Source organism: Mustela erminea, chromosome 4 (assembly GCF_009829155.1).
Source record: "Mustela erminea isolate mMusErm1 chromosome 4, mMusErm1.Pri, whole genome shotgun sequence".
In the NCBI taxonomy this organism is placed as follows: Eukaryota; Metazoa; Chordata; class Mammalia; order Carnivora; family Mustelidae; genus Mustela; species Mustela erminea.
Genome location: NC_045617.1, coordinates 85,958,705 through 85,984,751, shown reverse-complemented (window position 1 = coordinate 85,984,751; position 26,047 = coordinate 85,958,705). Strand labels below are relative to the sequence as shown.

The 26,047-nt window shown below is 44.6% G+C and overlaps 2 protein-coding genes across 3 annotated transcripts in view; one reads left to right on the top strand and one right to left on the bottom strand.

Annotated features, from left to right (window-relative positions):
- The first annotated feature begins 1,417 nt into the window (after positions 1 to 1,417).
- On the top strand, positions 1,418 to 18,730 carry SAYSD1 (SAYSVFN motif domain containing 1). 2 transcript variants are annotated; one of them, XR_004285006.1, is made up of 3 exons: positions 1,418 to 1,742; positions 7,051 to 7,502; positions 17,774 to 18,730. XR_004285006.1 is itself a non-coding variant. In XM_032339827.1 (2 exons), exons 1-2 carry the CDS (start codon positions 1,536 to 1,538, stop codon positions 7,393 to 7,395), a joined length of 552 nt encoding a protein of 183 aa, XP_032195718.1. In that variant the 5' UTR covers positions 1,418 to 1,535; the 3' UTR covers positions 7,396 to 7,651. The 2 variants fall into 2 exon arrangements, 1 of the variants encoding a protein (XP_032195718.1); XM_032339827.1 differs by lacking the exon at positions 17,774 to 18,730 and having other exon boundaries at positions 7,051 to 7,651.
- Positions 18,731 to 20,749: 2,019 nt separating this feature from the next.
- The window catches only part of GLP1R (glucagon like peptide 1 receptor), a 36,662-nt gene continuing 31,364 nt past the window's right edge, over positions 20,750 to 26,047 (bottom strand). The window contains exon 14 of the mRNA XM_032339826.1: positions 20,750 to 25,992. Within this exon, the coding sequence (XP_032195717.1) occupies positions 25,825 to 25,992 (168 nt within the window). The 3' untranslated portion in view covers positions 20,750 to 25,824. The remainder of the gene's footprint in view (positions 25,993 to 26,047) is intronic.

The following is a 26,047-nucleotide window of genomic DNA, read 5'->3' as shown; positions in this document are numbered from 1 at the left end:
GCAACTCCTCAGAGAAGTCTTCCCTTAGCTCTAAATAGTCCCACCATCCTAGTCCTTACTTTATTTTTCTTCACAGCACTAATCAGTACCTGACAGTACATTAAATATAAATATGTAGATCACATTTGTCTGTCTATTCAGAATGTAAGCACAGATAAAATGGGTTCGTTCTAGTCACTCTAGCATCTCTAATGTCAGGTACAGTTCTTGACACAGAAGTGTCTTTTTTTTTTTTTAAAGATTTTATTTATTTATTTGACAGAGAGAGATCATAAGTAGGCAGAGAGGCAGGCAGAGAGAGAGGAGGAAGCAGGCTCCCTGCTGAGCAGAGAGCCCGATGCGGGACTCGATCCCAGGACCCTGAGATCATGACCTGAGCCGAATGCAGCGGCTTAACCCACTGAGCCACCCAGGCACCCCAGAAGTGTCTTGATAAATATCTGTTAAATGAATGCAAGACTCCGTTCTACTCTATCTAGTTCCTTGACTCCAACGCAGCAAGATGGAACAGATATTTGAGTCTCAATTATGTGAGCGGCACTTAGCTAGATGCTTAGAGCTTTAAAAATCTATCTACCTAACAAGAACAACAACAACAAATAATCTGACAGACACGGGAACTGTGACCTTTTGGGTGAGTAACGATTAGGAGAGAGCACAAGGGAGCCCTCAGGGCACCAGAAACGTTCTTTTTCTAGGTAGTACTTTTGTTAGTGTAGTCATTATAAACCCATTGAGCGGTACGCTTAAGATTTGTGTATTTTAAGTTGCACCCCAATAAACGTTTTCGTTTTGTTTTTAGTTTCTGAGCCATCTAGACACAGCGAAGGGGTAGTTTGCATTGTGGCAAAAGCAATGATAGAGGGTCTGCACGGCCTGCTGCTGAGTGAGCGCTGACAGTCACCCTCCGAGCGTGAAGGTCGCAGACTCGTTTAAAAGGAAAAGGGAGGCTGTGTCCTGTTTCTCCCGATCCAGAACCTCCCATAGATGATGGGCCTTCCTCAATGCCCTGGGACCTTCTGAAACTGGCGTGCAATAGTAGTGCCTAACAGCTAAAGGCATGCACCATCTGGTAGGGAGTGGATCCCTGAAGGGAGATGGACCTCTGAAGAACTTTCCTCAGAAAAGCCCCCAAGCGAGAGGGGAACAATATAAGTCTTTATGTTTTAGATTTTTAAGTTTTTATTTATTCATGTAATCTCTACCCCTAACAGGGGCTCAAACCCACTAGTCCGAGATCAAGAGTCCTGCGTTCTTCCGACTGCGCCAGCCAGATGCTCCTATGCTTCAGTGCTTCACCATTTCTCCTGAGAGTATGATTCTACGACCACGAGCACTTAGAACGGACATAAACTGCATATTCCGCTCAAAGAACGTCACAAACCCCGCGCTCGGCGGCCACGCCCCCAGCACGCAGGCGCGGCACAGAGCCGTCGCTACGCAGGCGCAGTGCGGCCGGGCACCGGGTAAGGCGGAGGGCAGGGGCCCGGCCGGCGGATGCGCGCTCCCGGCGGGCGGGGAGCGAGGCGCGCGCCATGGAACAGCGGTTAGCCGAGTTCCGGGCGGCCAGGAAACGGGCCGGGCTGGCGGCCGAACCTAGCACTTCAAGCGCGAGTGCACAAACCTCAGGAGAGAAGGCGGAAGCAGCTACGACTCCAAAGGCAGCCCCAGGCTGGCTAAAACGGTTCCTGGTGTGGAAACCGAGGCCTGCGAGTATCCACGTTCAGCCCTGCCTCGCTCAGGTGAGAGGGAGCCCTTGCCCCGGGGACCTGGCTTCAGGGACGCTGTCGTGGCCTCCCAGGAAACTGTGGCCGAGGCCCCGCCCACTCCCCGCCCACTCCCCGCCCACCGCGTGGTGGCCTAAAGGCCACGCCCCCGCCGAGGAGCGGGCCACGCCCCCTCCTCTGGTTTCCACTTTCCGTGGCAGAACTGGCGTGCTGACGCCTCCCGCCTGCTGCGGGGTTGGGCTGGGCGTCTCCGGTCACTCGTGTCAGCACTGATCCGTGGTTTTGACATTTTCTTTCCAGCTTGCGACCCACGCAGCTCCCGATGCCAGTCGGGAAGTGAGGGTCTAGGGCCCTGGAAGAAAGCACCTCTGTTCTTGAGTTATTGTGATGCCCCGTGCCTTCCAGAAACCTCCCCACAACCGCTTTCAGCCGCAGCCCTCCACTAATGGCGGGTCAAAGGTCTAATTGGATACTGCTAAAAAGCGGCGGTAATTAAGGCTTCCTTTGATTCCGCATCTGGGCCACATGCAGCCTGTAGCCCAAATAGACTATGCTTTAGAAATGGCATTTGACTATAAGACTCGCAGGTGTGTTCGCTCTCACTGCCAGAGGTGGCTGATGCTGGGGCATCGCTACTGGATTAGGGAAACTTACTCAAGTTCAGTAGTGAATGTTCAAGAGAAAACATTGTTTAGACTATTAGATCAGTATTGCAGACTTTTCACCCTTTAATTCTCTTATTTTGCAGATGATCTTGATTCCCATTTTGTATTTTTATTTAGTTTTCACTCAGGTAGAGTGGCAAGGTGCCTTGCAGGTGTGAGACTGGATTATTTATGTTGAAATACAGGACACAACATCAAGGGTGCCTTGAGGCAATCTGTGAAAAAGGCTTTGTATCTCAAAAGTGTAATAAGAGCCAAAAATTCCTTTTAAAAATGAAAATGTATTGGAGGAGAAGTGTACCTTACTCCTCTTAAAATTATTTATCTTAGTTCATTTATTACTATACTGCACAACATCTGGTTTAGGCAATTTTTTAAACCAAGGAGAACTCACTGTTACTCAGTTTTGATTAGATATTATTCTCCATGACACACAGGGGTCCATCAGACTTACAGAAAGCGAGTGCAGCAGGGTTTAAACAATCCATTTCCTTGTATGAGGTTTGTCTCAGTATAACTTTATTGTTGATTAGAACTGACTGAGCACAATTGCTTAAGATTTTAGAATCTACTTTCCCTACGCTCTTTCCTCTCTGCAGTTAAAAAAAAAAGTCTGACCCACACAATGAGTGTTTGCCCGCATGTCTCGTTTCCAAAGGAGTCTGAGATCATTGAATTGGACTAGAAAAGCTGAACTTGGAGAAAGTTTCTATCATTTAAAGCCCGAAAACTGATATCCTGACAAAACGATGACAGGAAATGCTAGACCCACAGTTGGTTTTTATTAATTACTCCGTTTTTCATAAGGGACTTTGTCTTAAGCTCATTTTTATTGACTCCGTTATCGTTCCTGGCTTTGCTCTGGTGTGAAAATTCTCATTAAATTGTTTCTTTTCCTCCCAATTTACAATCCATCTCTCTTAACAGTTTCACTGACACATGGTGCTTGTCAGACATTTCTTTAGCCTGCTGTTTGTAATTGCTTCTCAGTTGTCATTGATAAGGAAGCATCCATATCCTCCTTCCCCACTCTCCAATTTAGCTTGAGGAAAACAGTCCCCAAGATAAAATACTTTTTGTGACAAGCTTCTGCCAAATGAAGACTGGAATGCTTGTGACTTTTTCAGTCCTGTAAAAAAAAAAACCCTGTCTCCTTCCCCAGGCATATTCTGCAGCTCCCAAGGTGCCCACACATCCTGTGACTCCTCACCCCAACCCTTGGCTCAGGTTGACCCACCGCTCCAGTGCCCTCCTTCTTTGGAGTCACCTGGCTAACTAAGTACAGCTCCCTCCAACCCAGGAATCATCTTTTAATTTCTTCCTTTGTCTCACCATCATTCATTTATTCAGAAAAATTCTATCACGTGCCCACTCTGTTCCAGCTTCTGTCCCAAATCTGGGGAAACAGGGTGATAAGGGCAGACAAAGCCCTGTTATCAAAGAACCTGCACTTGCGTTTGGGGCAACAGACACTAAACAGAAGAACAGAATAATGAATGCCAGGAAAGCAGAAAAAACAGGATACTGTGCTAATGAATTGGGGGTGACAGGTGCACCTGTCAATGAGGCAGGGCACGAGGAGGTGGGCATTTTATAATTTGGAGCTACTCTTGGAGAAACCTAGGACAAGGCCAGGGGCACATGTGGTAACATGTTTGCTGAGCTTTATAGAAGAGGGAGCCAGCCAGGTGATGTGATGGGAAGGGGGCATGCCTCTCAAAAAGAGCCACAGGTGTAAAGGCCGTGAGGTGAGAAGCAGTTTGATATTTGAGAACTGAAAGTACTTTCCTTAAACTATGCCTCTATGTGGGGCGCCTGGGTGGCTCAGTGGGTTAAGCCACTGCCTTCGGCTCGGGTCATGATCCCAGGGTCCTGGGATCGAGTCCCGCATCGGGCTCTGCTCAGCGGGGAGCCTGCTTCCTCCTTTCTCTCTCTGCCTGCCTCTCTGCCTACTTGTGATCTCTCTCTGTCAAATAAATAAATAAATTCTTAAAAAAAAAAAAAAACTATGCCTCTATGTGCTGTGACGACCACAGACACTTCCATCTGCAGCTTTCATAGCAGAAGCCACACAAGTACTAAAACAAATGCCAAATAAGGTAAAGGAATTTCTGTATCTTTCCTCTTCTTTTTTCCCTTTGGCAGTTGGTTTGCCACCCCCCCCATCTCCCTTCTAGATCTCTAACCCTTCCCCTTACCATCCCCCATAAAGGCCCCTAATTAAGTACAAAGGGCTGTGGAGGGAGACCATCCTAGGATCCTACACCAGTCTCATCCCTGCCTATCTCTCGCTGTGTGAAGTTAGGGGAGTTACTTCACATCTTAGCATTTCCATATCAGTAAATTGGGATCAATAGTGCCTGTCTCCTGGATGACAGGAGATCAGACATCTTGAAGGCACTCAATAAATGGTGGCCATGAGCATTATTCTTTTTATACTCCCTCAATAATAAACTCAGACTACAGTGAATTTCAAGTTATACACATTCAAAATGTATTCCATATCCCTCAGTCCATCATTTCTCTCTGACTCGTATGTCACCACCCCCATTATGCCCAGTCTTCCTCTCTTACTGGGCCTCCTGCGTGAGCTTCTCATAGTTTCCCTGCTTCTACTCTGGTAGCCCATTCTTTATCTGGCTTAAATATAAATCAGATTATATTAGTTCCATGCTGAGCCTTTTGGTGATTTCCCTATTGTGCATACAGGTCAAATCTGAAAGGAGCATTTTTTGAAATGACACACATTTACTTAACTGCAAGGGGCACACATTTACTTAACAAATGTGTGTGTGTGTGTGTGGAGGGGGTGTGTTGCTGATAGCATCTTAGGGGGTTTTCCAATCTAACTGAAAAGGTAATAATTACAACGTTGACACTAAAAGAGGTTCTAACAAAATAGAACTTCTGAGACAACGTAAATCAGATGACCTATATTTTTTATCAAGACTGAATAATGTTTTGTGGTCCCTTTTTAAATGATCATAGCAAGAATGGGGGATATAATTGAAGAAATGGACTAAAAGTTATGCTCTGCATTGAGAACCAATGTGTGGGTTGCTGTGTTTGGCTCTGGAGACATCAAAGGATAGTAAATGGTAGTCCACTGGCCTCCTGGTAGCAAGCTAGGGACACATGTGACCTGTATTGAAAGAAAAAACACTTAACTGGCAAACAGTTTCATGCTCAGTGAGAAAGACAGGCAGTCAGTGCTCTGGGAGACAGAGGGGGCACCCCTCCTTGATGGCCAAGGAGGTCAAGCATACACAGTTCACCAGTCATGCCTGTCCTAGGCTACAGGTGGGCAGTGTCTCTGGGTAGTAAGATCTGTTGCACTTGAGTAGAGGTTCATTGATAGAGTAATGGATTGTACAGGGAATTTTTTAAACCATTGTTTTTCAGACTACAAATTGCAACCAATTGGTGGATGGTGAAATCAATTTAGAGGATCTAGTCCTCTGCTAAAGATGAATTTTTAAAAATGGAATAGAAAATGAGAATTTCGTATGTGGTGATGAATATTTGTTGGTTTGTGAAACTTTTTCTATTTTTTTATATGTTTATATGCTGGGTCCCAGTACAAAATGTACTTCTTATTATGGGCCATACCCAAAAAAGTTTGGAAAAATGCTGGACTAGAGATCAGGCCTCCCTAAAGCTATCTAAATATTTCTCCCATTAGCACCCAACACAGGGGCCTGTGTACTGGCATTTCTATGTGTTAAATAAATGGAAGGCATTGGTTGGATTCCAGCCCATGGAGTTTAAATTTTAACTTGCAGGCAGTAAAATTTGTTGAAGGTTTGTGAACAGGAGGTTGGTAGGTGTTGTAGGAAATTCACTTTGCAGCTTTACATAGGATGGTTTGGAGAGGGAAGAGATAGGAGGCAGGAAGTCCAGTTAGGAGACACACTGCCTGGACCTTGCGGTAGTAGGATGTTCCCAGGATGGAAAGGTTGTGGCTATACTAATGATTTGTTTTATTATTAATTTTTTAAAGATTTTATATATTTGTCAGAGAAAGAAAGAGCACAAGCAGGGGGAGCAGCAGGCAGAAGGAGAAGCAGGCTTTCCTCCAAGTAAGAGCCGGATGTGGACTTGATCCCGGGACTCTGGAATCGTGACCTGAGCTGAAGGCAAATGCTTAACCAACTGAGCCACCCAGGTGCCCCTGATGATTTGTTTTTAATAAGTGGAAGGGATTTCTTCTTTTTCTGATATAGTTCTCATTTTAGAATCATGTCACTCACAAGACTGTAGCTCATCTAATCAAATCAATAAACATATCGATTCTGTGTGTGAAGTATTAGGTGTAGTTGTTGCATGATCAATTATGGGTAATTTCTGTACAGGGCTCAGATGAGTTCTTGTTAGCAGCAGACTGATCTGAGGAAGTGACGCCCACGAATGGGAATCCATCCGAATGCCGTCAGGTTTTTATCAGATCACATCTCACTAAGTGCAGATCAGTTTTGATTCAGTCTGAGCAGGGCACGGGAGCTCCTTGGAGATGATTGTTTTAGAGAGCAGAGCCAGAAAATAGAAATCAATGAGCCAGAAGCCTTTCCAGAGCAGTGAGAGCTGTCTCTCCAGATTGGTTTTGATCCTCTGAGCCCCATTACCCTTTATTCTTACTTTTGTTTGTTTGTGTGTCCTAGGAAGTGGCTCGGCCTGGGACCAGCACATCACAGCCACCACAGAATACAACCATTCCTCTGCCAGCACCCCGGGACCAGTCTTTCCTGACCAATGTCACCTTCCTGAAGGTTCTTCTCTGGTTGGTCCTGCTGGGACTGTTTGTGGAACTGGAATTTGGCCTGGCCTATTTTGTCCTGTCCTTGTTCTACTGGATGTATGTTGGGACACGAGGCCCTGAAGAGAAGAGAGAGGGAGAGAAGAGTGCCTACTCTGTGTTCAACCCAGGCTGCGAGGCCATCCAGGGCACCCTGACTGCAGAGCAGTTTGAACGCGAGTTACAGTTGAGACCCCTGGAGGGGAGATAGGTCCAATTCGCTTGCTGTGCAGCTGGCCTCCCACGTGGGCCTCCTCGCCCTTGGACGTGGGCTTGTGGGTTTGATTTCAGGTGCCCAAGACTAAGGACAGCTTGCAGGTTAGTTCTGTGACTGTGAAGTTCCGCATTCTTTCCCAGATCTTTTACTGCAGTTTGATCTCTGAGCTTTTCTTTGGTTTTGGTGAAACCCTCTGAAAGACACTCACTGTGGATCTGATGCAATTTATAAAACTTATGTACTCAGGAAAGAAATGTGTGTCTCATTATTTGAGAAAGGTGGTTTTCAGAGCATTAGAAGGGCACTGAGGAGAAAGGAGAGGGTTTGAAAGAATGGGGAGGTACATCAGGACTGTGTATTCAATAAGTGTTCTCTTTAAAAGTCTTTTCATATTTACAGCACTTCCCCTTCCCCATCCCAAAAGTTTAAGTGTAAGTTTCGGTTTTTATTTTGGGGGTTTTTTGTTGTTGTTGACGATGTTTGTTTTTTCATTGTTTTGTGGTTTTTGTTTTTTCCTTCCTGCTTTAAATCTTGCTTTTTTTTGGTCGTTAATGGTGTTGAAAAATAAAATATCTTTAAAACATCCGCTTTTCAGAAACAGATCCCCATTGCCCATCCCCATCTTCCACTCTCCTCAGTTATTCTGCTCGCACTCAGTGATGGAAGATATGAGAAGAGAGTCCTAAGTGACAGGTGTGGGGAGGGATTTCACAAAGTCAGTGTTGGTAGATTTGGTAAGTGGTTGTTCATGATAAATTCAGCAAGAAAGAAATTCTTGAGCGTATTCAAATAAGAGCTGTGGAAGTGGAACTCCAGACTCATTGGCTGCTCTGTGTGTTTCTTGTATTCCGAGGGCTCTAGAGTAAGCAGTCCTGTCGCCTGTGGCCTCAGGTGAGAAATTTTGTAAAAAGTGGTAACCAGACAAGATTCAGTTGTCCTTCCTTTTCCAGTACAAAGTTAGAGTTTGGATTCATTAAAATTGGGCAAAGCAAACCATCAAATATCTTCTTCATGGTTGGCACTGATAAGTAAGAAGAGTCTTGTTTTAAAGCCATAGTTTTTTCTTAAGATTTTAAGAAATTAATGATTCCTCAATAGGTTTTCAACTTCAGAATTCAGTCATTCTTAGGTTATGACAGTAACTTTAGTATTTAAGAGATGTTACTAAACAATGGGTGCTTGTTGCTAAAGTCTTGTTTCATTCTTGCCTGATTTGCTTATTATAGCAAAACCATAGCTCAATTTAAATTTAACTTATATTCACTGAGTGCCAGCACTCTGGTAGGTGCTTGAGATAGGATAATGAAAAAAGCAACATACATTCATTGCTCTGAGCATATGGTTCAGCTGGGAGTGGGGTGCTGGGCAAAGTAAAACAAGCAATATCAATAACAGAGTCAGGTGGGGTACTTTGCTGGCTCAGTTGGAAGAGCATATGACTCTTGGTCTTGGGGGTCATGAATTCAGGCCCCATGTTGGGCATACAGATTAGTTAAACTAAATAAATAATTAAAAAAATAATAGAGTGAGATAAGTTTCAGTAGGAGGAGGAGTATAGAGGGGATATTCTCGTGAATCACACTTCGTGGCTAACTAACCCATGTGTTTCAGTCCTTGTTGAACATTCTCATCTGCTGATCATCTCTCCCTATGCTGACTGGGAGTTTAGCTGTCTCTCGGAGTCATCTCTTAAGCACACGTTTCCTTTAGCTCATGAAGAAGTCTTTTCTTTCTTGACTTCTATCTAAGTGTGGGAAACACATGAATCTTTATGAAACAGAAAAGTTTTGATCGTATTTAAAGATATATGGTAATGTTTCCTGACTTATTTTCTTCAGGCTTTCTTCATTTCTCTGATATTTTATTTGGCCTTTTACATTTCATAAAAGTCAAATACAAGGAGGAAATATTGCTGCTCAAAGACACACTCCAATGCCCAGTTCAGTAAGCCTTGTTCTAAGGAAGAATTTTCATTTTAAAAAGTGTGATTCAAATTTTTACCTAAAACAAAGTGCCTGTAACTCTGAATGGGGAACATTTGATCCAATTAGCAATCTCAGCAAACTGGAGACTTCGCTTAAGCAAAGCAGAGACTCACCTTAGGAGAGGATCTCACTAGCATTCTTTGAAAATGTAGCTATTTATAACGAGGTACAGCTTGATTGCCATAAACCCATCTTTTCTGGGATTTTCTGTGCACAATCTATCACTTCTCTTTCCTCACCTCTTGCCAAAGGTTGCATGTCATTACAGCATTAACTTCTAGAAAAATTGGGGTGTGAACCAATTAAATGCATGGCAGGGAAGAGAGGAAGGGACAGTCTGTATTTGCTGTTCTTATCAGACCATTAAGCTTTAGGTGGAGTCTTGATTTCCTGAATTTAGAAAGGCCTATTGATCTCAGAATTTCCGCTCAGGGCCGGACCATTAGCTCAGCAAGCAGCTCCCATTAAAGGCCGCCTCTGTCACCAGGGAACTTGAAATCCCAGAGATGCATTCTGTCCCTATGATTGCTGTGTGCACGGGTGAGGTCATTTCTGTCCGAATCTTACAAGAAAATTGGTTTTTGCTTTTATTCACATTATCCTGTCTTGTCTATTCACAGAGTCTTCGAAATGAACCTCTACTTGTAGGGCCGGAAGGAACCCCAAAATGCCACCAAATTCATCCCCCTCAACTTGGGCACTTTATTCCTGACAATTTCTTTTTGTTTTCCTAGTGACCCTTAAAGAAGAATCCAGGTACAAGATGTAGGCACTTTTTTTTTTTTTTTTAAGATTTTATTTATTTATTTGACAGACAGAGATCACAAGTAGGCTGAGAGGCAGGCAGAGAGAGAGAGAGGAGGAAGCAGGCTCCCCGCTGAGCAGAGAGCCCGATGCGGGACTCGATCCCGGGACCCCGAGATCATGACCTGAGCCAAAGGCAGAGGCTTAACCCACTGAGCCACCCAGGCACCCAGATGTAGGCACTTTTTAGGAAATTCTTTACTGAAAGAACTTAAGCCACCTGCAGTGCCATCCCACATTATTTCTTATCTAATCTCAGGGGACACAGAGCATCCTTCAGACCAGTGGGCTGTTACTCTATTCTCTCTCAATCCTCCCTGTCCTTCAGGCTAAATTATCCATGTTGTACCTCTCGGACAATCAATTTCAAGTTAGCCCCGACCCGCTGTGAGGTTCCAGGCCAGGGCAGGGGTGAATGTCCCAGTTGGTGGGTACAGTGAGTGACTTTTCTCAAAAGCTCTGGAGTTTCACTGGTGATGGTTTATATATATATATATCTTGTGCTATTAGGGATGTACTTTGAGTGTAAGAGGTCTTCCACATTTGCTTTTTGACTGATCTCATCATTAAGATTAGGCTCTTAAGCTTTGTGCTAAAATTTTTTTTAAAAGGAAGTTATACAATTGGCAGAACGATGATCTTCAGCTGGGCAGAAGAAAGTAAAATTCTGACTGCATGTTTGTTTCCTGCCAGCCACACTGTTAGCTGTTTACCAGCAAATAATTTGTATTTAGTTAGGCTTGACGCTGCTGAGGAACCAGGAAGTGAGCTTGGCGGGTTGGTCTGAGGGCCAGGATACCTGGTGGGGCTGGGATGCCATGGAGCGTCTGGCCACCAGGGGGTAGCATAGAGCTGCTGCTATACATCCTGATCCCTTCCCAACACTTGATAATTTATGTAATGTGGAAAACCCACCAGGATGTTTATCTGAACCACTTGTGCTGCCTTTTTAAGAGTTCTTTTCACTTCAAGATTCACAGAGGAAAGGGCTCATCAGAGGTCCTGGGAAAGGCACTGAAAGCTACCAGAAGTGATTTATACCGATATTTTAAAATAAAACAACAGCCCGTCTCTAGACTTAGCAGGCAGCATGGCACTTGGGGTTAACACTGTGCTTGTTTATATCAGAGCTTTGTTGGGGGGGGGGGGTTGGGGTTGGGGAAAGGGGGATACTAGAAACGTTCAAGCTGGCAGAGAAACTTGACCCCCAAGCCAAAGAAACTAAAATCTGAACTCTACGCTCTGGCTTTTGTCACATGCTTTTTTATTTTGCAACATTGGAACATTGATAAAGCTAGATAAAGATCTGGATCTCTCAGAAAGCTGAGAGAGAAGACAAAGGACACAGAGAACCACATTATAAGGCGTATAACATAATACAGATGTTTATAAAGGTCTAAAGTTCTAAGTGTGTGTGTGTTAGGGGAGGAATCATGAGAAGGAGAGATCACTTTCAAATCTAAATTGTAGACTACATAGGATTGTCACTTTGAAATGAAAATACTGTTTCTTTAATAAGCCGTAGATGAATATTTTGAAAAGTATGGACTATGGACCAACTGCTTTAGAATCTCTTGTAGTGATGCTCAAATGCAGATTCTAGGGCCCCGCCTAGACCCCACTGCCTGAGCATGTATGGCAGTAGCGCCCTGAGAATCTGTATTTTAACAGCCTCCTTTGGGCAAGCTCCAGTTCACCAAAGATCAAGAGCCACTACATAAATCACAAATGTTGGGGTGCCTGGGTGGCTCAGTTATTAAGCGTCTGCCTTCAGCTCAGGCCATGATCCCAGCTCCTGGGATCGAGCCCTGTGGGGAGCCTGCTTCTCCCTTTCCCTCTGCCTCTCCCCCTGCTTGTGTTCCCTCTCTCCCTCTCTCTCTCTGTCAAATAAAATCTTTTTTTAAAAAATCACAAATGTTAAAATAGGAAGGAAACAGCATGTATTAGATTCAAGCAAAGAAAGATGGGTATGTATTTTATTTTCTTTTTTTTTAAGATTTTATTTATTTATTTGAGAGAGACAGTGAGAGAGAGCATAAGTGAGGAGAAGTCAGAGAGAGAAGCAGACTCCCCATGGAGCTGGGAGCCCGATGCAGGACTCCATCCCGGGACTCCAGGATCATGACCTGAGCCGAAGGCAGTCGTCCAACCAACTGAGCCACCCAGGTGTCCCTGGGTATGTATTTTAAAAAGGGGTAACAAGGTTTGCCATTTTTCAAACTGTTCACCGGGAACACACAGAAAAAGAACCCCATGCCTGGTTTTAAACTACTGAGGAACTAGCTCCAAAGACTGTAAGATAATTAAAGATGTGTTATTTTTGAAGCTTTCTTTGTAAACAATTATTACAAAAAGAAGTATGTGCTCATTTTAAAACATGTTGGAACTATAGAAAAGAATATTTTTATTTTTGTACTCACATGCATACATGTCAGAGTTCAAGAGACACAGAAGATATGTGGGACTAGAATCTCCCTCCCCTATGTCCTGCTGTGCTCTATCCAGCCCACAAATGATAGCACACTATGCACGCTATCCTGCCCTTTGTTTTTTTTTTTCTCTTTTAGGTTTTGGGCTTTATTTACATGCACCTAACATTTCTATGTAAGAGAATGACATGATCCAACTTTCATTTTTAAGAGATCACCTGGACTGTCATGTGGAAAGTGGATTCTCCGTTGCCTTCATTTGTCCGTCTGTCCATCCACCCACCCACCCCATCCATTCATCCATTCATTTATGGAGCACCTGATCTTTTTGTTCCCATGCGTGAAAATGTTCGCATATGTTTTTATTCAGCTAGCTTTTAAGATTTTTCTTAACAGATATTGACAGTATGGCAAACTTATTGAATTATGAAGTGTATTTATACATTCCATTTTTTATGTTAAAGTGGAAGGTTTAAATTTGGGGAAACCAATGATATTAATGATGATTAAAAACTAAATTGAAATATCCCACAAGTCAACACAATAAAAATTACAAATATTTTAGAAAAAGAAACAAAATCTGTAACCATTTATTTCTAAAACAGATACATTTGTGCATTCATCAATTTAACAGCATTTTACTGAATAAATTTTTTTACTAAATTCATTCATCAATGAAAGAATTATAATCCATAAATGTGACCAAATGAGACTTAATAATCTATGAACCAGCACTTGGTTTTTAAACTTCTGTGACTATATCATATCTCTCCGTATCTATCTGCCCATCTTTATCCATTGATCTGTCCGGTCTGTCCTGTCTTCAGGTTTGGGCCATTTCTTGTGAATAGAATCAGAAACCTAACAGAGTATCTACTGTGCGGGTTGATGGAGCAACTAACTTTGCCAGACCTGGTGCTGGGCTCTGAGCACACAGAGAATGTAGACAAGGTCCCTTTTCTCAAGGAGCTCACAGTCAAATGGGAGAGGCAGCCAATAATCAGATAGTTACAGGATAGTGTGGTAAGCCCTATGATGGTGTGATGGCTAAATGTGGGCCAGAGCATAGAGAAGGGGATCAGAACACTAAGGGGTTGGGAAGGGCCAAAGTCAGCTAAAGGTGACATTGTATTGAGTTTGAAGGAGCATCTTGTACTCCCCAGAAAAAGAGGCGGGGGCAAAGAGATAGCCTTTCAGTCACAGGAAACCACCTAGGGAAAAGGTGACAAGAGGGAGACTAGGGTGCTTGGGAAAAGGTGATGCATTCTGAGGACTTATAGTACTTCTCCCAACTGGTTGTTCCATATATATGCACATACACTGTTGATTTCAGCATGTTAATTTTGTTATAGCTCTTGTCCTTTATTGAATTTTTTTTTTACTAATTATAGTGGTGTTTCACTTGATTCTCCTGGATTTTCCACATAGATTTTTTCTTTTCCAGTGAAGTAAAATTTAACTCTTTTTCCAGCTTTTATGCCCTTGTTTTTTCTCTTTTTCCAATAACAGTGGCTAGAACATCTAGAAAAATGTTAAATCAGAATGATAGTCAATGATGTCTTTGTCTTGTTCTTGACCTTAATGAGCATGTTTTAGTATTTTCCCACTAAGTGTGCTACTGGCTCTGTGGTAAGTGGATGGATAATTATCATCTGTATTTATATTATTAAAAGGCTTTTTCCTTCTTAAATTAAGAATGGATGTTGCATTTCACAAAATCTCTTTCAGTGTAGTGGAGATTGATGATGTGATTTTTCTCTTTAACCAATTAATGTAATCAGTTTATATATTTACTCACATTAAACCATCCTTTTATTCCTGGAATAAATGACTCTTGATTTTAATGTACTGTTCTTGTAATGTGCTGATAGACTCTTGCCATTTTTGATCAATCATTTTCATGAGACTATAGTATTTTTTTAGTATTTCTCAGGTTTGGGAATATATAAAAGCCTATTTTTCATTACAGAGTGTCCCCCTTTCATCATTATAAAAAGCCGTATTTGTGTTCTTCATTCATTTTTGCCTGAATCCGTCCTCATCTGATGTTAAGCTCGGGACCCCTGCTTGCTTTTTGTTTGAATTTGTCAAGTATGCCTCAGTGCACACTGTGGTTTTCAGCCCGAGCCTTTTTGGTCAGGTGTGTGGCTTGTAGGTAGGGGATAGTTGAATTTTACTCTGTAAGACATGAGGGGACTATTTTTCTTTTACTAGGTGAGGTTAGCTCATTTTTATTTACTGAGGCTTGTTTACCTTCTCACACGTTACGCTTTCGGTTTATATGGGTGATTTTACCACTTGGTCTCTGTTTCTTGTTTTGTTTTGTGTTCCCCTTTGTGTGTGTGTTTCTTTTGATGATTTAGAAAACTTAGATTTCTGTTCCAAAGTTTTTTTTTTTTTTTACACTTTTATTACTTAGTCCTTTGGATGTTTAGCCAGTATTTGTTCAGATTATGTAAAAAACAAGTGTAAAAAGTTAGTATTTCCACCTTCTCCCTACTTCTTTCCGTTTCCTCAATACTCAGTCCTGTTGACTGATTGGTTAATCAACTTCCCATTTTTAAATATAATTATAACATTATTTATTAGCCGTAAATTACATATTGCTACCAATGGCTATGAAAGATGAGGGAATCAGCATAACTACACTGCTGTACACCTCCTATCACCTATTTTTCTTTGATTTTATTAGTTATATCATTACTGTATTATTTAGATTAATAAGAGCCACATTTTGTTCTTTAATTATCATTTATACATTTGTTTTAGTCTTAGTCCTGCCTATAATTGATATTTTTATCACTTCATGATAAGCTGTAAAAAATTCCCACATCTTTCTACAATACTGATTTTGCCAGCCTCTAATATTTCTGTATAGATAAATATATCATTATTTATTTAGCAAATCCTTAGTTATTATTAACCATTATTTTGTAGCCAGTGTTTACTAGTATGAATAGTATAAATAAGCTAACCTCTTTGAAATTTAAAACCATATCTCAGACACTTAGAAAAGAGTAATTAGAGGGGTGCCTGGGTGTCTCAGTGAGCTAAGCGTCTGCCTTCGGGTCATGATCTCAGGGTTGTAGGATCAAGTCCTGCATCAGGCTCTCTGCTCAGCAGGGTGCCTGCTCCCCCCCCCCCCCGCCTGCCTCTCTGCATACTTGTGATAGATCTCTCTCTCTGTCAAAATAAAATAAAATAAAATCTTAAAAAAAAAAAAAGAATACTTAGAGACCAATCATGATAGTGGTCTCAAACCCTAGTGACCATTCAGATCTCCCGGGAATCTTGTTAAAATGAAGATTCTGATTCTATAGGTCTGGAGCAAGGCCTAAGATTCTGCATTTCAAATAAGTTCCAAGGGGACGCTGATGCTATGGGTCTTCAGCCATACTTTGAGTAGCAAGGTTTTTGAATACGTTTTGTGTATGGAGTTTTGCTCAAATGAGAAAAAAAATGCTAGAAAACGTACTCCGTAGCAGTGGTTCTCATTGTGCCCTGTGACGCATTTAACATACTAGGAAATTACTGTGATTCATGAATGTTCATTTTGCCATTTTATTAAGGTGTCTGCAAGGTGACCCTGTGTTTTACACCTGCTGGCTCGCCTGGGCCTAGCGGGGGTGTGTCCATGGGAGATTGCCAGATGTGCATGTCGCCACCACCAGGGAAAAACGGCTGAGAACCTACAGACCAGCAAGGAGGCAGAGTTCAGACAGGCACGCTGGAGTGAGCTGGCAAAGAGATGTCTGAACTCCTATCCCTGGGGGACACATCTTTCGTGTGGTGGTTGGTTGGTGGTTTATTGGTTCTATCCTACCAGGCCCTAAGTGATCTGGCCCCTACCTGCCTCTCCCAGTTATACTCACTTCCTTCATGTTCATCAGACACAGGGGTTAGCAAAGTAAAAGGTTTGGCCTTCCTCTGGACAGGGCTGGACAGGAAATAGTTTTGTTGAGCGTACATACCGTAATTGTCACAATGACTCAACTTTGCTATCAAAGAGCAAAAGCAGCCATGGGAGACAATATGTGGACAGATGAGAATGCCAATAAAACTTTGTTTATAAAACTGAGCAGCGAGCCATAGTTTGCTGACCCCTCCTCCAACACACAGAAGCGGCCTCTGCTTTCGCACTCTTTGCGCGAGCTGTCCCCTTTGCCTCGAACGCACTTCCCCTGGATGAGCCTGGGATTTGTTCCCTTACTCCTGTCAGGCCTGTCTGATGTCGCATCACCCAAAAGTCTTTCCCTGACCCCCCGGTACAGACAACACACCTCCCCTATGTGTCCATCTCCCTTCCTACCTCTCTCCTACGGTGATTACTCATCCCACTGCTTTGCTAATGATACTGGTCATATTTTGATGATTCCTAGGGAAAAGCATATGCGTTTATAGGCAGAGCATTTTTTATACATTTAGCCGTTGATTTACAGCGGACCATCTCTATGGACACAAATGGATTTGTTATGCGGAGTTGGTTTTAATCGCGCTTCTTCTAATGACTTTCCCCCGAGATTTAGACTGAGTTCAGCAGTGCTACTCGTCTCATGTGGTCAAGCGGCACAGAGTCATATGAAAGAATTGCTCTGTTCTAGATTCTCATCAGTGAGAAAGTAATGTCTTTAACTAATCTGGCACTTCTAGCGGGTGAGACCAGGTTCTGCTCCTATCTGTGATCTTCAAAGAACTCTATGGAAAGAGGAGAATTTCCTAACATTTGTACATTTCCCAGAAGCAGAGGAAGCCTCATGCCTCGTAAAAGGCAGGCAAATGCAGGGTGCGTAGGGCAGTTGGGAGGACATTTCTTAAAGAGAGATTGATCAAATGGGAAATTGATGTTAGGACATGACAGCTTTGGGGGATCCAGCCCCAAGGAGGAGAAGGTGGTTGGATTCCAAAAAGTCTACACAGGGTGTGCATGATCTCGTTGCTGCAGCCTTTAGAAATCTACACCAGTGCAACGTTCTGAGAGCAGGTGAAGAAAGTCTGTTCACGTGGGCTGCTGGAACAGAGGCTGCCCGAGCCCCACATGCCATTATGGGGATGACTCCAATTTGGGGGCATTGCTGGGTTTCAGGTGGCTTGGCATACCCTCAGAGGCTCTGCACCGTAGACACAGAATATTTCATCAACTGTTGCATTTCTTAGGTGAGGAGTGAAGACCAAGACTAAGTCCGTGAAGGAAACTGAGAAGCAAAGAAGGGCTGTATCTGAGCAGCAAGTGGCGTTCCGGACCCGGAGAATGTGCGAGAATGTGGTTGCAGCTGATGCCAGGACTCCATGGTTATGGCATCTTTTCTGGGCTTGTGGCCCCATCATGCCTTGGTTGGCAGGCTTTGTGATCTTTACCGTTTTCTGAGAGAAGGTGTTTTTGTAAATACCTTATGTAACATATGGTGTTATGGACGTTCCTCTTGATTACTAAGAATATTCCAACACAGTATAATTTGTATGGTAGCCTGATTTCTTTTATATGAGTGTACACGTCTTTTTTTTTTTATTATTGTATTTTTTTTAAGTAGGCTCCACACCCAACGTGGGGCTTGAACTCACATCCTTTAAGTCAAGAGTTTCAGGCTCTACCGACTGAGCCAGCCAGGTGCCCCAGTATACATGTCTTTTCATCTGATTTTTTACTGTACCTTTCCAAAGGATGCTCTTGGAAGGACGTTGGCTTAGCTTCGTCACAGTGAGATGTCTTTAGTGTGTGTCTCCTGTATGTTGGTTCTCCAGTCTCTGCTTCCCATACCAGGACTTGAAAAGTGAAAGGACTTCTGGGTGGTTTCATTGTAAAGTGCCGTCTAATCGGTGGATACCATTTGAGCTTCTGTAAAACTGTAAATTTCATTTCCTAGGCATTTTTAAAGTTCTGAAGCTTTCTGGAGGGCAGAATATATGGTGATAAAACACTTGTCTCTTTTTTTTTTTTTTTCACTTGTCTCTTTTGTACAGAAATGCACATAAATGGTTAGAGAATGTTGAAGATTGGACCGAACTAGTACAGTAACTGTGGCTGCTTTGTTGTAGCTATTTAATGTGTGTCGTTAACGCACACAAGTCCTGAGCTCTGTTTCTGATTCTACTTTAGGTCATTGGAACTGAAAAGTCTCTGTAAATGTATTATGTATTATTTCAAGTCCTTGCTCTTTCACTCTAGAGATATGGAAAGGTTAAAAAAAAAAAAAAAGAAGTTGCTTGTAAATCCCCTCCAGGTGTTACCCGCCTGCTTCAGCCCCAGAGCAGTCCATCTCGTGGCATGGGACTGCTCGGTATTTATAATCCTTATCTATTGATTTTATTCTGGAAGGTTGCAACACAGATAAATCCTCTGGTCTATTGGTCCTACATGAGGAGGAGTCACAGTAATTCATTCTAACACTAGCGCACTGTACTAGTGGGAAGAAAAAAATGGTTGGATTTACTCTAGGCTGTGATCGTTTTCACTTTCTAAAATCATTATGTTCGTTAAAAGGAGCCTTAGGACCAAAGAAAAGATTCTATCACAGTTTAGGATTAGAGACCTCTTCAGTGGAAGAGCTCAGATTTATGGAAGTAGGAGTTAATAACACTGGCTACAGATGAGTCTCCTAACTTGGCTCCCTATGGGCTTGTCACTGGGAACTCCCTTTTTTTCCCCACCGCTGCAGTTTCCTTGTGTCTTACTACCTCTCCTTCCCACATTTACACAGTCTATTGTTTTTCCTTATTTACTTTTCTTAGGTTCTGGCCTCATCATCTTTCCCATCTACCCCTCCTCACCTTTGGAGACACTCAGTTTCTACTTCTTCCTTGTCCCAATATTGGGTCTGATTTTCCATCTTCTCCAACGTTCTGCCTACATTGTTTTCTATTCCAGTTTGCACTGCTGGGGCTTTCTTCCCACTGTTTCTGGTAAGGGAGACCATTTTCGGTATTCTCCTTAGTGTGTGTGTGTGTGTGTGTGTGTGTGTGTGTGAGAGAGAGAGAGAGAGCGAGCAAGAGGTATTGAAAGGCACTGAACTGCTCGTGTTTAAAGCACAGGCTTTTGAAAGGACGGTGAGAGATTTGGTGGGGGTTGGGGTGGGGGGGTCAATTACCCCCCATCTGTGGGGCATCAGCCTCTGGAACGTGGCTCTATATTACATGGGAACACAAGTGAGTCTGGAAGCCAAGAATTTCAGCAGAGCAGGCAGCTGCCCTTATCCCTGGTTCAGCCTGAGGTTACAACCTGTTGGGCCAGAGTGCACCCTCTTTTCCTGAGGTTGCACCTGTCCGGTTTCCACATCCTACAAACGTGCTGGTCATTCTTGGTTTGGGCAGGTCTTTCCCTGGGTATCGGGGCACGGAGAGAAAGCGCTGAGCTCCATCTTATTCCTGCTGCTGAGTGGTGGAGTAAGGACAGGGAGAGGTGAGAATATCACAGGCGAGTGAATGAAGTCAAAAGCAAGATTGGTCAGACCATCCAAGATGCACATACCAGGAGCTGGCTGTATTTGTTGTTTGCTCTCAGGAGGAAGAATTACTGGGTTTGAAAGAGACAAACCCCAACGCTTGTCTAGAGAAGAGGTCATTTAGGGAAACCTTCAGATAAGCACGTGGGTCTGCAAGCAAGGGTAGCTGCCACGGTGGAGGAAGTGGGAGAATCTGCAATTCCTCTGCTCTGCTGGAAGAGTGAGGTACAAACCTGGAGAGCGAGAGACTATTTAAATTGGAGGAAAGTTCCTTTTTCTGAAGATGAATCTCTAAACAGCAGCTCCATTCAGATTCTGTGGCTGCTCTGCACACAAGGCTTGTGCTTTTATGACATTTTTGAAAAAATGGATTTAATGGACTGAGTTCATTTAGACAGGGGAGATCAAATGAATGAGTGGAATTAAAATACACGTCCATTTGGCCGCCAGTCATTGTTTAAGCCACTCGACCACCCAACTTCTCTAATTAAATGGCAGTGCAGTCCCTGTATAAAGGCTGCGATGGATAAATTAGTACTTGGTAAGTGCTCTGAAGATGAAAATCAGTAATGAGCAAGGGCTTTTTCCCCCCCTTGGGCTGGAAACGGTATCTTTTGTGTTTTCCCACTGCACCATCTGTCACCTGGGTTGACATTGCAAAAAACCTCCTCTCCCAAAGGAAGAGCAAGAGGGACACAGTAATGACAGACCTTTATTTGACGTTTACAAGACAAATTAGGGACGAGTCTGCATCCATTTCACGTCTGTGCAAGGAGTTATACATGTTTGCTACCTATAGACGCAGGTCGTATTGTACATGAATTTATATATTAAGAAATCGCATGAAAGTTATCTTGTTTAAACATTCATGAAGAGCAGACTTCCCCCAAGAGCACTGAAGAAAGAAATCCAGCTCCTGAGAGCCTGGCTCACCTCTCTCTTGGAGTTTGAAACTCTGCATGGAACCCCCTCCAAAACCAGTGGGATGTTGAGGTTGATCTGCCTTGAGGACATGATTACGTTTTGTGGGAGGAGCTTAGAACTGCAGAGTTGGAAGTAAAGTGTGAACGGTTTGGCAAGGTCCAGCCCTGTCTGGGGGAAATCTTGCTTCTTCCTGACCTGCCCCGCTCGTCCCTCCAGCTCCCCTACAAAGAAGCCAAGACCCTAACTTGTTACATGTTCCAAACTTCCTTGGAGTTTTTGCCCAGCACATCCCAACACTCTCATTTGTTTATGTTTTCCTTCTCCCGGATTGCTCTGACACAGTGGCAATTAGTCATGCTAGATTGTGCAGGTTGACAGGCTCCATCAGAAAGGTTGCAAAACCCCAGTGTAAGTTAGGCTCCAAGCCGCTGGCTGCCATGCTCCTCACTGCCCCAGAGCATGGAGTACCGTGCACCATTTCAGCCCTGGCAGTGCCTCACTCTCAGCTGTACCCCCAAATTGGTCACAGCTGAGAGAACAGCGTTCCTTACATGGTCAGGTGGGGGAGGAGCCTGGGGAAGCTCATGGTGAGGATGGGGGAGGTGGGCGTGAGGGAGGTAGTGGGGGGTGGGGAGGAGCTGGGGTGCATCAGAGAGAAAATGCACCCCCTGGATCAGGTCCGCAGAAACCGGCTAAGATGGCCAAAGGGGAGAAGCAAAAACTCTCCCCCTCTGAGAGATTCAAATGCAGGCAAAGTCCAAGAGATCTGGGTCGTTAATGGGGAAACAATTATGCTTATCTGCTTCCTGCCAATCAGTAGCCACCAACAGAGCAGAAGTAATTATAGATACTGTAGACACACTGTGGCATTAAGTGTTTGAATGACACTGCTTAACAACACTTCCTGTTCTGGCCCTCCAGGCATGGCCAAAGAGCTGTTTTGAGCCAGCAGAGAATACTGTCCCGGCAGGGCAATGTTGTTTAAAGAAGTTTCTCACATTTTCTTTCCCAGAAAAACCTTGCTCCAGCAACAGAAAGGAAAAAAAGTTTTGAGTTGATACTAATTTGGTTTCAACTGAAATACTTAGCATGTCATTCACATAACTGTTTTAGCAGAGGAAGCCGACATATTTTATTTGAGAATTTTTATAGAGTTTGGCGCCCTGTAGGAGCCAAAAGCAGGGTCAGCACCGCAGATTAGAATCAATTCAGTGGAGGGAAAATAAACCTCTGGAATATATTTTATCTTCCCTGAGCACGTCGCAGGCATTAGCAATAATGCGAATCCTGTCTGTGCATGGAGAGGAAGCATCTACGGCTCAGGCTCCCGCCCATCTTCACCCTGGACTGTGTGGTCCCATGACCTTCACAGTGGGTAAGATGATTCCAGACTCATCATCTCCTAACTTTATGCTGCTGTGCACAGGACACACACACGCGCACACACACACACACACACACACACACACACACACACACACAGAGTATTCTCTCCTTGGATGGAGACAGGAGCTGCTAAAACACGACCCATGCTGATGAGGCAACCAAGCCTTTCAGGGTGTAGATATGAGCTGACTCTACTTGCCCTTGTATGGGCTGTGCCGTCTCTGCTAGGCTAACGCTGCCCAGTTTGCTAGTCTTCTGGACCTTTTTCCAGTTCTTTTAATTCACTCTGTGTGGCTGGCGGAGCAACTTGTGAACTAAACCCAGACGCATCAGAAAACCCAGCCAACCCAGTACCAGAGTGCTGGAGTCAATACTTAAAATGGCTCCCTTGCTCTGTGTGTGTGTGCTCTGCTTCATTTCAATTTCTTCATTTTAAGACAAGGATGATGGACTATAGTAGCGATGGTGAAGTGCAGCCTTCCCCTACTCTCGGCAGAAGTCCCTGAAGAGGTGGTGTGTTCACTAGCTGACCTGCCTACCTTTTGCGGCTGCAAGTCCTTTTTAACAGAAATTCCAGATACCCATTGCTGGCTTTTACTAAGACGATCTTGAATCGCTATTTCTGTTTCTTACCTATCCTTCCCAGAGGCCTCCCTGGACTTGGAGGCAGAGCCCAGCCTCCCTCCCCCAAGTCACCTCTGCAAGCCTCCCTCCTCACTTACTTCATTGAGGGCCGTTCTTTCCCTGCTCTGAGTCTTTAAAAACACAGCTGGTATGGGGTTCGGTGGGGATTGCCTTGAGGCAACTGAAAATCATGCAGGCAATCTGGAGAGTTGTCTCAAAGGCAGCTTTGCAGTGTAAGTGGTTTGTTTCAGTTCTGTGATTTAGCTGTTCTAAAAATCGACATGAGTAAAGATGGGGTCAACACGATTTAAGCCCCTAACGAGTGGAGCTGGCCAGAGTGCTGAACTCAGAATCAGTTCACAATAGTCCTCAGCCCCTGCTGGCTGTGCAGTGGACAGACAAACACACATACACACCGTCCACACCTGCTGGTCAGCAGTCGTACCCTCAGGACAGAGGCAGAGAAGTTGTGTGCAGCAAGCTTCCCACTTCAGTGTCATGCATGTAAACAGTTAGTGGAATTTGGGAGTGTTTGGGAGTGTTTCCAGATCTCTTCGAGTTATATTTAGTTCAGGAGAGCTTGAGAATAGTTTGGCGGGAGTACACTGCCAGTCAAATGAATATTAATAGTGTGGGTCTTGGAGCAAAGAAAATACTTCTTCAGTATCTGATACGTATCTATGAAGGAGATGGTTCTTAGTGTTATAAGGCTTCGAACATGGGGGTATGATGAGCTTTCGGAGATCAGGAATCAGTGCCAGCTGGGAAAAGAACTCTACCTACAGTTTAAACCAAACTATCTGAGCATCCCTGGTGTCTAACTAAACACTTTCTCCCCACAATTCCTGCCCCCCCCCAACAATTTATTTCTCTCAGGCTATATCAATCTGGTTTTCTTTTTTTGCTATGCAGTGTATTAATGATTCTCAAAATCTTCCAGTTTATCCCAAACTGAAACACTGGCACCAGAATTGTATCCCACATCAACTCACGGGTGCTCACCTCCTCCTTTACCCCTATCTGAAAAGAAAGCCAAGGAGTGGGGCCTGTTGGAAAATCCTCCCTTATTCCGGGGAAGCAGGGGTCCCCCCTACCGCATCCCCCACCTCTCTACATTTTCTCTAGGAGCAACTCTGCACAATTCTTCTTTAGCCTGGGGTTCAACTTCCCCATTAACATAGATACAACACTCCACTGAAGCTGAAGTATAAGAAATTTTCTGCTTGATGTGTTTTATGTCCCATTATTATTTCCCCTGTACATCACATGTCTCTCGGAGAGGCACAGAAAAATGTGTCTGGTGCAGGTTTGGGGGGAGGGTCGCCCACCACTTAAGGAGGAGGAGGGAGAGATGGACCCATAGAGGAATTCACTTGAAGCTACTCCCTGTACCTTCCCAGGTGGTCCGGACTCCCTTAAAAGCTCTCTCCTACTCTGGAAACTTCCTTTGCATCCAAAGACTCCATTGCCATCCTCCCTGGGCTGCCTGTCTCCCTTCTGTCTGGGTCTCTGCCCTGTATGCCCTCTCCTCATGGCAGGAGCAGGACCGAGAGGTTTCCCCTGTGCAGCCTCTCAGCTGCTCATTGTTTATGGGATGAAACCGGAGGCTGGGAAAACACTGATGAGCTCAAAACTGTGGCTGAGTCAAATGCATTATGCCCCAGTCCCCCCAACACCACCACAATCACAATGGTTTTGTCCTTTTTTCCATCAGGTGGGGGAAATCAGAATCGCACATTTGCACATGCAGACTGTTCACATCAATAAAGAAAAATGAATCAAGTATATGCAAGCTCCCAAGTGGGGGACTTTCAAGGGGAAGAAACCAAGGATAGGGGAAGACTGCCTCTATGGTAGCAGCGGTAACTGGTAGTTTACCCCAGAAGTCTCTTAAAGTCAAGGGCACAGCCAAACCCATGCTAACGGGATACATAATCTGGTCACAAAAGCCTTTCCCCTGAGAGGTGGAAGTAAAGCTCTCAGCCCTCTGGGTTCCCGAGAGTTACAGGTACAGTGGACCCCTCGGTGCAGGTGGTCCTGAGGTTTCCTTGTTGAACCCCAGAGGGTTCTGGAGCATCTCTAGAACAGAATTCAGAGCTCGTCCCAAATGCTGGGCTCCTCAGCAGTGGGCCTGCCTTGTTCCCTGGGCACAGGGTAGTGGGCACCCAGGCAGGGCAGGCACCCATGTAAGAAGTGGGCACCAGCAAAGGAACCTGTTGGGCACCTTCTCAGCTTTCACGCCCAACACCACCCACAGCCACTTCTAGAAACAGCTGCCGCTGGAAGCCCAGACAAAGCCCCTGCCAAGAAGCTGGGTGGTGAGATGACCGGGGAGGGTGAACAAGCAACGCAGACGTGGGAGAAGCATCCCTTCACGGGGAGGTGGTGGGGACGGTGACCCAACCGGAGGCAAGCAGGTTGGCAGCTCTGTGTGGCTGGGTCATACGAGCCTCTTCTCTCGCATGCCGCAATCCCGCTAATAAGCCATTGACCTTGAGTGCGAGTCCGGGGCTGATTTGCTGCTCTGTCTTGGGGTACCCCAGGGGCCTGGTGGCTTCATGGGAAGAAATCCTCCTCAGTTCAGCAGCAATCGGTTTTTCTCTCCTCCTGCCACGGTGATCAAATTAGCAGAGCTGTTTCTCCACAGAGGAAATGTGGCCACAGGTCCCAGGAGGCACTGCCCGTTTGCCCATCTGATGGCTTTGGGAAGGGAAAGCGGGGATGGATGCAAGCTTGTGTCCCGATCCCGCCCAAGCCCCGGCAGGGGCTCTCCCACCTGGGATGGCCAGCCAGCCAGCCAGCAGCGAGACCACAGGGAGGACAGGGGCGGGGGTCTTAGCTGCAGGAGGCCTGGCAGGTGGCTGCATAGACGCTGCTGCCCATGGTGCCCCCGCTGCTCAGGCTGCTGGTGGGGCACTTGAGGGGCCTCATGCTGCTGTCCCCCTGGGTGTGCAAGTGCTTGAGCCGCCAGCGCTCCCAGCTCCTCCGAAACTCCAGCTGGACCTTCCGTGGGAAAAGGAGGGAAACAAGAGCCATCATGCAAACCAATTGTCCACGA

What these genes read in the sequence shown, in the direction of transcription:
- SAYSD1 (XM_032339827.1), top strand. Translation starts at nt 1,536, where the DNA reads ATGGAACAGCGGTTAGCCGAGTTCCGGGCGGCCAGGAAACGGGCCGGG. An exon ending in TTCAGCCCTGCCTCGCTCAG is followed by an intron (nt 1,743 to 7,050) that starts GTGAGAGGGAGC and finishes TGTGTGTCCTAG; the next exon opens with GAAGTGGCTCGGCCTGGGAC.